Source organism: Triticum aestivum, chromosome 3B (genome assembly GCF_018294505.1).
Source record: "Triticum aestivum cultivar Chinese Spring chromosome 3B, IWGSC CS RefSeq v2.1, whole genome shotgun sequence".
NCBI classification, from domain to species: domain Eukaryota; kingdom Viridiplantae; phylum Streptophyta; class Magnoliopsida; order Poales; family Poaceae; genus Triticum; species Triticum aestivum.
Genome location: NC_057801.1, coordinates 558,069,346 through 558,080,534, shown reverse-complemented (window position 1 = coordinate 558,080,534; position 11,189 = coordinate 558,069,346). Strand labels below are relative to the sequence as shown.

The 11,189-nt window shown below is 52.0% G+C and overlaps 1 protein-coding gene across 2 annotated transcripts; it reads right to left on the bottom strand.

Annotated features, from left to right (window-relative positions):
• Positions 1 to 992: 992 nt before the first annotated feature.
• On the bottom strand, positions 993 to 2,249 carry LOC123065718 (uncharacterized). 2 transcript variants are annotated; one of them, XM_044488949.1, is made up of 3 exons: positions 2,129 to 2,249; positions 1,771 to 1,960; positions 993 to 1,686 (listed from the first exon to the last, which is right to left on the bottom strand). In XM_044488949.1, exons 2-3 carry the CDS (start codon positions 1,939 to 1,941, stop codon positions 1,318 to 1,320), a joined length of 540 nt encoding a protein of 179 aa, XP_044344884.1. In that variant the 5' UTR covers positions 1,942 to 1,960; positions 2,129 to 2,249; the 3' UTR covers positions 993 to 1,317. The 2 variants fall into 2 exon arrangements, with proteins under 2 accessions (XP_044344884.1, XP_044344883.1); XM_044488948.1 differs by having other exon boundaries at positions 2,095 to 2,227.
• Positions 2,250 to 11,189: the final 8,940 nt, after the last annotated feature.

Genomic DNA, 11,189 nt, shown 5'->3' with positions numbered 1-11,189 from the left:
CAAGTGGAGGAGCTCTGGACCAGGGGGGGGGGGGGGTTTGTGGCGTTGCATGGGACCCCATATAGGCGGGGCGGGGAGGAGCTCGTGGCAACATGTGTGACCAAGGACTTGTGCGGATGAGGTCGATGCAGTGGGATGGGCAAAGGTGAAGGAGACTACATTGCACTAAAGTTGAAGAAAATATGGATATATAAAGAGGGGGGGGGGGGGGGGGGTTAGAGGATGGAAGGATATGATTATGGTATGATATGCGGGACAATCAATATATCTTTTACTTTTATGACCTAGCTGCCATCAACGTTGACTAGTTAGCCTAGATGCTACATCATGTAGAACCACCCTCCAATCGTCCTATGCGGCTAATCAAACGGTGTCCTAACCGTATTTGGAGTTGGGGTTCTAAATTAAACTAGAAGTTGAGAAGGTTGAAATATGTATTTCTCTCTTAGTTGAACCACATCCAACAAAGTTCAATTATGCCTTTCGGATACCCCATTAGTTTGAGGCGTACCGGGATGTGTAAGTTGTGAAACAATTTCACAACTCTTTGGATGATTGATAACTCGTGACCCAAATATCGACTCCACGATCAGAAGATACTTATTTTTTGAAGGTTCAAGGAGGACCATTGCGTTCTTTATTTTTGTATTACATCCGCCATATGTGGCTACACGCGCGGCGTTGTGGTGAAACCGCGCGCTCCCACAAGTCAAGTGTCGGCGTGTGGATCTCCATAGGTAAAAGCATAAAAAAAGAACCTCAATCGGCAGGAGGGCATTTCAAACCATGGTGTCCCATACATCAAATTGTGATTGCATGGTCACAAGCATGGTCGGGACGGGGGTCACTCAATCTCAGCTGAGAGCACCCCACGCAGCCCAGCCGAGAGGACAAGCCAGCGGTTGCCGGAATGAATAAAAACAAAATTTAACATCAGAAACAACAATGTGTGCATAGATATACACTGCAGCAGCAATTTCAGAAACATCAAATTATAGCGAAGCTGGACCTATATAAGATATAACTCATGTCTGACGATCACATGCATACATAGAGGGTTGAATAATACAGCAAAGATAACCGCAATCTACCAATCCATCCAGTCTAATTATATACTAGCCAGCAAAGCATTGCCCAAATGGAGTAACTACTACTAGAGTCGATCTGGATACTAATTAACACTACACCAGTTACTAGATTCGCAAATATGGCACTACTCCATATCAGTCGTCACAGCAGAATCAATGCATACTCTAGAGTACGCCCTAGAACTACGCTCTCATCAGTAGTACCTCATGAGCTGATCCACGAACATGATCAGAAGAAATAGGCTACGTACTTCATGCCCCACCCATCACCTCCCAGAAGGGCCCGGAAGCTGAGGAGGTCGCCCACCACGAAGAAGCAGAAGCCCGCGGTGAAGTAGATCCTGCCGAAGATGTATCCTGGGTCGGCGGTGAGGAAGACCCAGACGGCGCTGGCGAACAAGCAATGGAAGAGGACGGTGACCACCAGCGCGAGGTAGGCGAGGGTCCGGCGGGCCCGGCGACGCTGGCATGGGAGCAGCAGCGCCAGCGCCACCGCGGCCGCCTGGGATGGGGGGCAGCACAGAATCCCGACGCAGAGGGCGATTAGCCTGGCGGCCTCCTCGTCCGTCAGCTCGATGCACGGCAGAATGAAGGAGGACTGCAGAGGATCACCATGCCAGCTTAGCGCATGATGGATCGGTCGCGATGTGAAACATCCGAAGGGTGACGGGTAGGTAGTTACCTGGCTGCACGACACATGGATGTACTCGGCAATGTAGCCGCTTGCTACGCCGCAGACCGTGGCGAAGGCGTCGAGGAGCGCCCATCCGCAGGCCAGCGGGACGGCATCCCGGATCTTCTTCTTGGCCGCGCTCAGAGGCAGCAGATCAGGGGTCTTGCCGTCCATGGACATCGATCCAAGCTAGGTAGGACTGTAGGAGTAGGACGAGATCAGCAACAACTTATGGTTAGGTTCTTCTTCTCTAATTTCATGTCCCCATTCGACATAAAAGAAGAAGAAGAAGAAGAAGAAGAAGAAGAGGGGAAAGAAGAAGAGGAAAAGGACATTAGCAAGATGGCCGGAGATGGAGGGGAGTCACCGTCACTCGCTCGTCGGATGCAAGGGAGAGGTTCTTCCTAGCTTGTTAGCTTGGTGTGCTTCTTTCTGAAGGGGCTCAAGCTACAACTACAGAGCACGCTAGTGGTGGAGGGAGGAGTTTAAGTGGCCGAGGGCACCGCAGCAGCGACGTGGGGCCGCCCCAAAACCCACTACGTGTCGAGCAGCCGTAGCATGCATGAGCTGCACACACACACACACACACACACACACACACACACACACACACACACACACACACAGGGAGGAGACTCCGGTTCATCTCATGGCAATGGCAGTGATAAAGGAAACTACCGCGAAGTTGCGTCCGCGAAGCACCCATACCCTCTTTGGCAACGAGGTGGCACACTCAGTTTCTTTGCAGGTTGACAAAAACGTGAATGAACGTAGCACGCGCACATGCATACGGGGCAGTGGAAAGCTAGCTAGCCTGCTCTTTCGAATTAGCTGCACGGTCAGTTTAAGTTTCAAACTATAGCTAGTGTGATTTCTACGCATGTACTCGTAATAATAACCCCGGCTTCCTGCACGGTGCACCATCCACACCGTACCACTCCGATGACTGGCGGTGGCTCATCCACATTTGGATCAGCTAGCTAGTACAACGATTTGACTGAATTGTCTGGTTTAGTTAATCTTTTCTAACCCTTGGATGAGTTACATTGTTGACGTCACCGATTAGGTTTATTAGGAGCCCACTCATCAACTTATTTACCTTTGTTTTCTCGCAAAAATAAAAGCTTATTTACCTTTGTCAAGAATGGGAGGTGAAGCTCCACCAAAGGTCTCGCAAAAACGTGAATGAACGTAGCTTGCGCACATGTATACGGGGCAGTGAAAAGCTAGCTAGCCTGCTCTTTCTAATTAGCTGCAGGGTCAGTTTAAGTTTCAAACTATAGCGGCTAGTGTGATTTCTAGTAGCTAGCATACTGCATACGCATGTACTCATGCATGACAGTAGCTAGCCAGCTCCTTTTGATTTTTGAGTAGCTGCGCGGTCATTTTCAATTCAACTAGTGTGATTCCTAGCAGCAGCATGCATGCTGCATATGCATGCAATAATAACCCCGGCTTCCTGCAAGGCGCACACCAGCCACACCACTCCAATGACTGGCGATGGCTCATCCACGATTTGATCAGCTAGCTAGCACAATGATTTGACTGAGTTGTCTGGTTTAGTTAATCTTTTCTTACGCTTGGTTCATTTACATTGTTGACGGTCACCGATTAGGTTTTTGAGGAGCCCATTCATCAATTTGTTTATCTTTGTTGAGAATGGGAGGTGAAGCTCCACCAAAAGTCTAGTACACGTTTTTTTTAGAATACACCTAGGTATACCATAGCTTTATAGAAGGCAGAATTGTAAGTACAAGAAGACTACCACTCGCTGCGAACAACGAGCGTAGCACGAACACCACATACATGCATGTCTAGGGACAGCCACCAACGACCATACAACACTACAAAGCACAAGCGCCTGCCCTAACCGATAACAATACAGGGTCTCGACCCATACCGGCACCTCTGAAGACCAACTCATCCCACTGAACTTCGCTTGTCGATGCACCATCCACCCTGAATGCCACGGAGGACGTGGCATGCAAATGGCAGGACTTGCTCCGATCCGAGGAAGACGCCGTCTCGGATGCACCGGCGACCGTCGTACATAGCGCCGCCGGGAATCAGAATAGGACCACTGCCAACACCGGAGAAGAGCAGTGATGAATGAAGTCGTGTCTCCAAACACGATGCCCTCAACAGAGGAGCAATGTCGAGTACGCCGCCATCGTGCCGATCCGACTGAATCAAGGCTTTCCTCCAGAGAAAATAACCAAATCCACACGAGCGAGGGAAATGTCGAATTCACCTCAACGATGCCTCCAAGAAGGGGGATGAGACCCACAGGCGCCAACGCCGCCGGCCCAGCAAGAGCCGTGCAAGATTTTTTTTCATCTAATCATCTCACATCTCCACACCTCGAAGGAATTGGGTAGCACCGTCCAAGATGCTTTGCACCACCGCCACCGCAATGCCTTGCGATTTTAGCTGTAGAGCCAAGGCCGACCGAAAGACCGCACAACAAGGATAAACGCCGCCAACCAAACACCTACAACCCGGTCGAGGAACCACAGCCACCCAATTCCTCCAGCAAGGGCCAGAACCGCCACCGAAAGCTATTATCCGCTCCAAAGTGATAGCCATCCGACGACCCAACACCTAGCTGTGGGCAACTCCCACACAGGCACCACCGGAAGACCGCCGCCACTGGCCACACAACTCAGACATGGCCCGAACGCTCGCTGCTTGCCAGGAACTCCATCCTAACTAAGCCATCGCAGCTCCGCAACCAACCTGGATGGTGGTTCACGCCGCCACCTCCAGTACACACCGCTGCCACAAGCCTGCCTCCCCACACCGCTGCTGTCCCCACCAAGACCGCCGCATCTCCACGTCTTCCGTTGTGCTCCGTCGACGGCCACCACCACACCGAGCCCACAACACCACCGCCAGCACCACCACTACACCCAGCAGCTGGGGGTCACCACGCTTGGGTCCCGACAGGCCAGATCTAGACAAGAAGGGGATCACGACGAAAACGAGACCTCCGGCCATCGCAACCGCGGGCAACACCGTCGACGGAGCTCAGATCACCCCCGTAGCCACCGCGCCCTCGTAGCACCAGGACGCCAATTGTCGCCGACGACTGAGCACCGTGCTATGGCCATGGGGCGAGGAGCTTTGGCGAGGAGAGGCCCCCGCCGCCGGCCCTGCCCGGATTTTGCCCGGCACCGACCCTTGGTGGCGGCGAGGTGGTGGGGAGGGAAGGGGGTCGGCCGGCGGTGGGGATATGGGATTCCCCCATGTCGCCTCGAGTCTAGTACATAGTTCAACTTAACCCTTATCTACAAGGCATAAAGTAGCCATACCCTCGTTGGCAATGAAAAGCTAGGTAGCCGCTCGGACGCCTAATTTCTTTTGCAAAAAAATATAACTGTGGATGAATACATGGCCTCTGCATCATCATGAGGCACACAATTATGTTTGTTAATTGTTAAATGGAGTACAATGCAATCGCAACCACGGTTGAACCATTACAAGATATTAAATAAACACCTATGACTAAGTTGACTTCTTTCGCAACATCACCTCTTCAAGGAATTGTGTACGGAATTTCCAAGCTTGTTTGCCATTTCTGCAAACCCGATGGTGCTCCTCTCCATAGTTGCCCACCATGTCCAGTGGAACATCTTGTTCCGACGGTCATTTGGTCAAGTGGAGACCGTAGAGTGGGCTAACTTGTGGGCTGCCCTTTCTTCGGTGCTTGCGGATATTCCGGACACCGTTTCCAGGCATCTTGCACCTTCGGGTGTGTTCTCTATCGGCCGGCATACCATGCTCTATGCCATGGGCAAACTATTGCCTGGACCTCTCCTATATGGGAGGCACCATCCCATTGAGAAATCTTTATGTCGCAATTATTGAGAGATCACCCCCCCTTATGGGACGGAGGTTATCAAGAGGCATGGCCCGGGGAATGGGATTTGCTCCCTTTGTGGTGTTCCAGAGATGGGCACCCACATCCTTTTTTTGTGCATGGCAGCAAGAGCTCTCTGGGGTTTTGTTTGTGAGGCTTTGGGCCTGACAGGGAGGCAATGGACCTGGCCGGGTTTCTCTAAACTAGAGCCAATCGGACCGGTCGGAAGTGGTGGCTACTCTAGCTTTTGTTTGCAGCGTTAGCTGGGACCTTACGGACAACACGTAATAATATGGTGATTGAGAAGGTCTTCCCTAGACAAGCCTCTGACTCATTATTCGAATTCATCATTTCTGCAGCACTATCACCCGTGTAGGTAGTGCGATGATACGTCTCCAATATATCTATAATTTTTTATTGTTCCGTGATATTATATTATCTATTTTGGATGTTTAATGGGCTTTATTATGCATTTTTATATTATTTTTGGGACTAACCTACTAACCGAAGGCCTAGTGTAAATTGCTGTTTTTTTTGCCTATTTTAGTGTTTCGCAGAAAAGGAATATCAAACGGAATCCAAATGGAATGAAACCTTACCGAGGATCGTTTTTGGAAAAAACGCAATCCAGGAGACTTGGAGTGGACGTCAAGGAAGCAACGAGGCGGCTGTCGGTGTCAAAACCGGCGGATCTCGGGTAGGGGGTCCTGAACTGTGCGTCTAGGCGGATGGTAATAGGAGACAAGGGACACAGTGTTTTTACCCAGGTTCGGGCCCTCTCGATGGAGGTAAAACCCTACTCCTGCTTGATTAATATTGATGATATGGGTAGTACAAGAGTAGATCTACCACGAGATCAAAGAGGCTAAACCCTAGAAGCTAGCCTATGGTATGATTGTTGTTTGTCCTACGGACTAAAACCCTCTGGTTTATATAGACACCGGAGAGGGCTAGGGTTACATAGAGTCGGTTACAATGGTAGGAGATGTACATATCCGTATCGCCAAGCTTGCCTTCCACGCCAAGGAAAGTCCCATTCGGACACGGGACGAAAGTCTTCAATATTGTATCTTCATAGTCCAGGAGTCCGGCCAACGATGATAGTTCGGCTATCCGGACACCCCCTAATCCAGGACTCCCTCAGTAGCCCCTGAACCAGGTTTCAGTGATGATGAGTCCGGCGCGCCTATTGTCTTCGGCATTGCAAGGCGGGTTCCTCCTCCGAATACTTCATAGAAGATTTTGAACACAAGGATAGTGTCCGGCTCTGCAAAATAAGTTCCACATACCACCGTAGAGAGAATAATCTTTACACAAATTCAATCTGCTGACATATTCTGCGGCGTGACGTCACACCACGACCAAGACTTTATTGGAATCGTTTTTACTGTCCCACCTCAGCGTGTTTAGCGAGGCGGTTTCTTTGGCACGTCTTGTCAAAGCAGAGATCGCGTCCCCTTATTCCGGGATTCTCATCAATACGGGCGTGGGTAATCCAACCACGCCATTGATTACGGCGCTTGGGAGATAAGCGAGTTTTACCAGGCTGGTGGGGGACACATAGCTTCGTCCGTCCATATAAGGGGATAAGGATCCACCTTTTCACCTATGCCTTCTTCCTCCTTTGCTCATCCATTTCCGCACACTTGAGCTCCAGCGCCCAAGTCCACACATCTCTCCTCAACCTTCTCCAGCCATGTCCGGAGTGGGAGGCAAGTGGATGGTCTCCTCCGTAACGGAGGAACAAGTCAAAAAGCTACGGAAGGCCGGATACTTGTCCAGCGATATCGCGCATCGGCTCCCCGACAAGGGGCAGCTCGTCCCCACCCCAGGCCCCATGAGAGGGTGGTGTTCCTCACCCACTTCCTCCGCGGACTAGGTTTTCCACTTCACCCATTTGTCCGGGGGCTCATGTCCTACTATGGCCTAGATTTCCACAATCTGGCCCCGAACTTCATCCTCAACATCTCGGCATTCATCGTCGTGTGCGAGGCCTTCCTCTGCATCCAGCCCCACTTCGGCTTATGGCTGAAGACTTTTAGCGTCAAGCCGAAGGTAGTGGGTGGCCGCCAAGTGGAGTGCGGAGGCGCCATGGTGGGCCGGATGGCCAACATCCTATGACTCAAGGGCTCCTTCGTGGAGACAATAAAGGGGTGGCAATCGGGGTGGTTCTACATCACCGAACCGCGCGACCCCAAATGGGCGGCGGCCCCCGAATTCCGATCTGGTTTCCCCACACAGCTCACCTCCTGGAAAGAGACGGGCCTACCATGGGGAGATTCGGAAGAGCTGGCCGGACTTCAAACCTGCGTCCAAAAACTGGTGAACAACAATCTCAAGCTTGTCAACGTAGTCCAGGTCATGCTCATCCGCCGGATCCTCTCATGCCAACAACGGGCCTTCAAATTGTGGGAGTTTGATCCAGCACAGCACCAAACCTTGCACAAGCTCTTCGACACTACGTACGAAGATGCCTGAAAGGTGTTGTTTAAGGGCGCCGAAGCCCTCGCATCCGCTACCGAAGATCGCAGATTCAGCTCGCGGCGTCAGGTCAGCGAGGTAAGCTATTCTACCCTTTACGGGACTCTTGTCTTTCATAGTCTGACTCTATGTGGGATCTAAACTCCCTTACCTTTGACAAGACTAGCTGAAGACGTCCGGGCAGGTTAATTGTCCGGCTCCTTTGCCAGAAGACCCAGCAGATGCCCGCTTGACGGGGCTGCTGGTTCCGGCACCTCACGTGGTGCCAGAGAAGAAGGCCAAGAAGAAGGCCATGGGAACTCGAAGGAGTGCCCGGCGCCAGGTGTTGTCAGACTCATCATCCGACGATTCCGAGGCGGACTCCTCCCGTGAAGACGAGGAGGAGGAAAAAGAGGCCTCTCCCCCAGCGGGGGGAGAGAAGATAAGGAAGGCCGCCCCAGCTGGGGTGGCCGGAGGGTCCAAGACAGGAAGGACCCTTCCTCCGACTTTTCCACCAATGCCGACGACGGCGAAGAGGAGTGGCCCTTGAGGGCCAAGCCCCTGGCGAGATCGTAAGTGTCCGGATACCAGAATAATTCATGGCGTTTCATTTGTCGCATAGAATCTCCTAACGCCGAATACAACCCTGCAGCCCGCCCAAGGACGGGCTCGACATTTCAACGAGGGGCTCCCTGGCTCTGTCAGACGTGAATAGCACTTCACTTCCGGCCGCCTCCTCTCCTCGTGCTGCTGATGATGCCGAGGTGGGGTCCCAACAAAGGGGCCCAGCCAGGAGGAGGAGGTCCCGGAGGTGCCGCAAGGCAACCTCCCGGATTTTGGGCATAAGGGGGATCAGACCCCCAAGGGGTTCTAAGTCCGGCCCTGGGCCAGACTCCGCATCGGAACCTTCAGTGGTTCCGGAGTCCTGTAGGCGGCCCCTTCGTAAGAAGGGCAAGACTGCGATGCCGGTGGCCTCCGTCCAACCGGAGGCACCGGATAGCTTGCTGGAGGCGCTTAACGGCGCCTCCATCAACGAGGAGCACCGCATTATCATGAGTGCGGTGATCCAGAAAATTCAGTCCGCCAAGAGCGGGCTAACTGAAGCCTGTACCAGCCTTCTAACAGGCTTTGAGGTAAGTTTTTAAGATATGTAAGAATATTACCGCATAGACAGTAGCCCCTGATGCTTAGTTCGGTGTTCGGAAAGAAAAGCCGAGATGAGGATCTAAAAAGATATACGCAGGAGTCTAACATAAATATGTCAATATGGGAATGCAGGCTGCGCTGCTGACCTCTGCCGCACTGACTGCAGAGGTCAATGCATTGAAGGATAGCCTCGAGCGGTCCGAGAACGAGCTCGGCCTTGCCAAGAAGCAGCTCGAGGACAAGGAAGGTAAGTAATACCTTATTAAAGTAATACCTTATAAAAAGGATTTGGTTGCAAAAAATGACAGGAATAACGTGAGTATTGCAGGGGCCACGAATGAGGTGGCGACCCTGAAGGAAGCGGTGTCCATGGCCAAAAATAGTGTGGCCGCAGAGCGCACCGAGCGAGAGAAGCAGGAGGCGCGGGTGGCGGAGGTGCGGCAAGAGCTCCAGGCTCTCGTGGAAAAACACGAGAGTTTGGAGCGTGACTCGAAGACTCGAGAGTCCGAGCTCGCCTTGGCTCTTGAGAGTGCCAAAGCCGCTAAGGCCGAAGCCCAGAAGGCCCTCCAGGAGATTGAGGCGATAAAAGAGATAGCGGCGGGTAAGGCATTCTTCATGCAAAGCAAGCATGTAAAAGTGAGTTATCTGTTACTTACCCGAATTCGGAGCTCTCTAGGAGCATTCGCAGATCTGCCCCGTAGTGTGTCCGATGCTGCCGCGTTCTACCGAGCCGAGGAGGGGAGCTCGATGGAAAAGGTGTTCTGGTCTCAATATGCTGAGGCCGGACATCCGGTGCCCCTAAGCGATCAGCTGAAGCAGCTGGTCGAGCTCCACAAGGTGGGCGAACTGGCCATGAAGGGCCTCATAGTTCGGCTGTGGCCTAAAGAAGCCATGCCTGGGAGCTACTTCGGTCTGGTGCGGCGGCTGGTGGACGCCTGTCCATGGATTGAAGTCATCAAGCGTTCCGTCTGCATTGAAGGTGCTCGTCGGGCCCTTGCCCGTGCTAAAGTGCACTGGGGCAAGATGGACGCCGAGAAGCTTGTGACGGACGCGCCACCGCCTGGCAAGGAGTATCGCAAGCCCGAGATGTACTATAAGGGCGTCCTGAAGGGTTCCCGCCTTATAGCGGGTGAATGCTCCAAAGATGTAATTTTTGAGTAGACTCGCATTTGTTATCCTATACGCTGAAAACTTTGTTCATATGCGCTAAGCAACGCTTGTTTAATTTAAAATATTACCTTCTGTGCGGCCGTTTATCAAATTTGAGAGATGGCGAGTCGTTGGCTTCACCCCCCATGCCACGAGTGCTGGGGTGTTCGGGATAAACTTGAGCGCTCTTGTTCCCATTCTTGGATCCTTCGAGGGAGGCGTTCAACACGACGAACGAGGCAACCAGACTATAATGCTTGAACACTCTCACTTAGCCATAGAATTATATAATTTTAAATTTCGGCGAAGCCCCTGGTATTCGGAAGACCGAGTTCGGGGCGCTATCCACACCTTGGCCGGACAATGCCGACTCCTCGCTCTAAGCGGCATGAGCCTTTAGGGACCCGAAAAACCTCTCGAACAGCGACCGGCTCTCGCCCTATCATGACGGTCAGTTTTAGCTTTCTCCACTGAGGTGCTGAACCCAGCTCAACCGGGGCACAATCATAGTGGTTCTCCCAGCGCTACCTTAGCCGATATAACGGAACATAAGGTACCAAAACATGGGAGCCGGGCAAACCCAACTATTGACCCAAGACATGATTCGGAGCCGATGCATATAATGCTATAAGTTCTGGGTGCCGCACTTGTGAAAGTGTTCAGACTTACCACACCATGTTTTGGGGTACTTAAGCCCCTGGTGCATTGACCGTACCAAGTTGTACGGGTGCCACATGTCATAGATGAACATTTTATGGAAAAAAAGGAATGCAATAATAAGCAGAAGCTGTTTATTGTTTATTCAAAAGATACT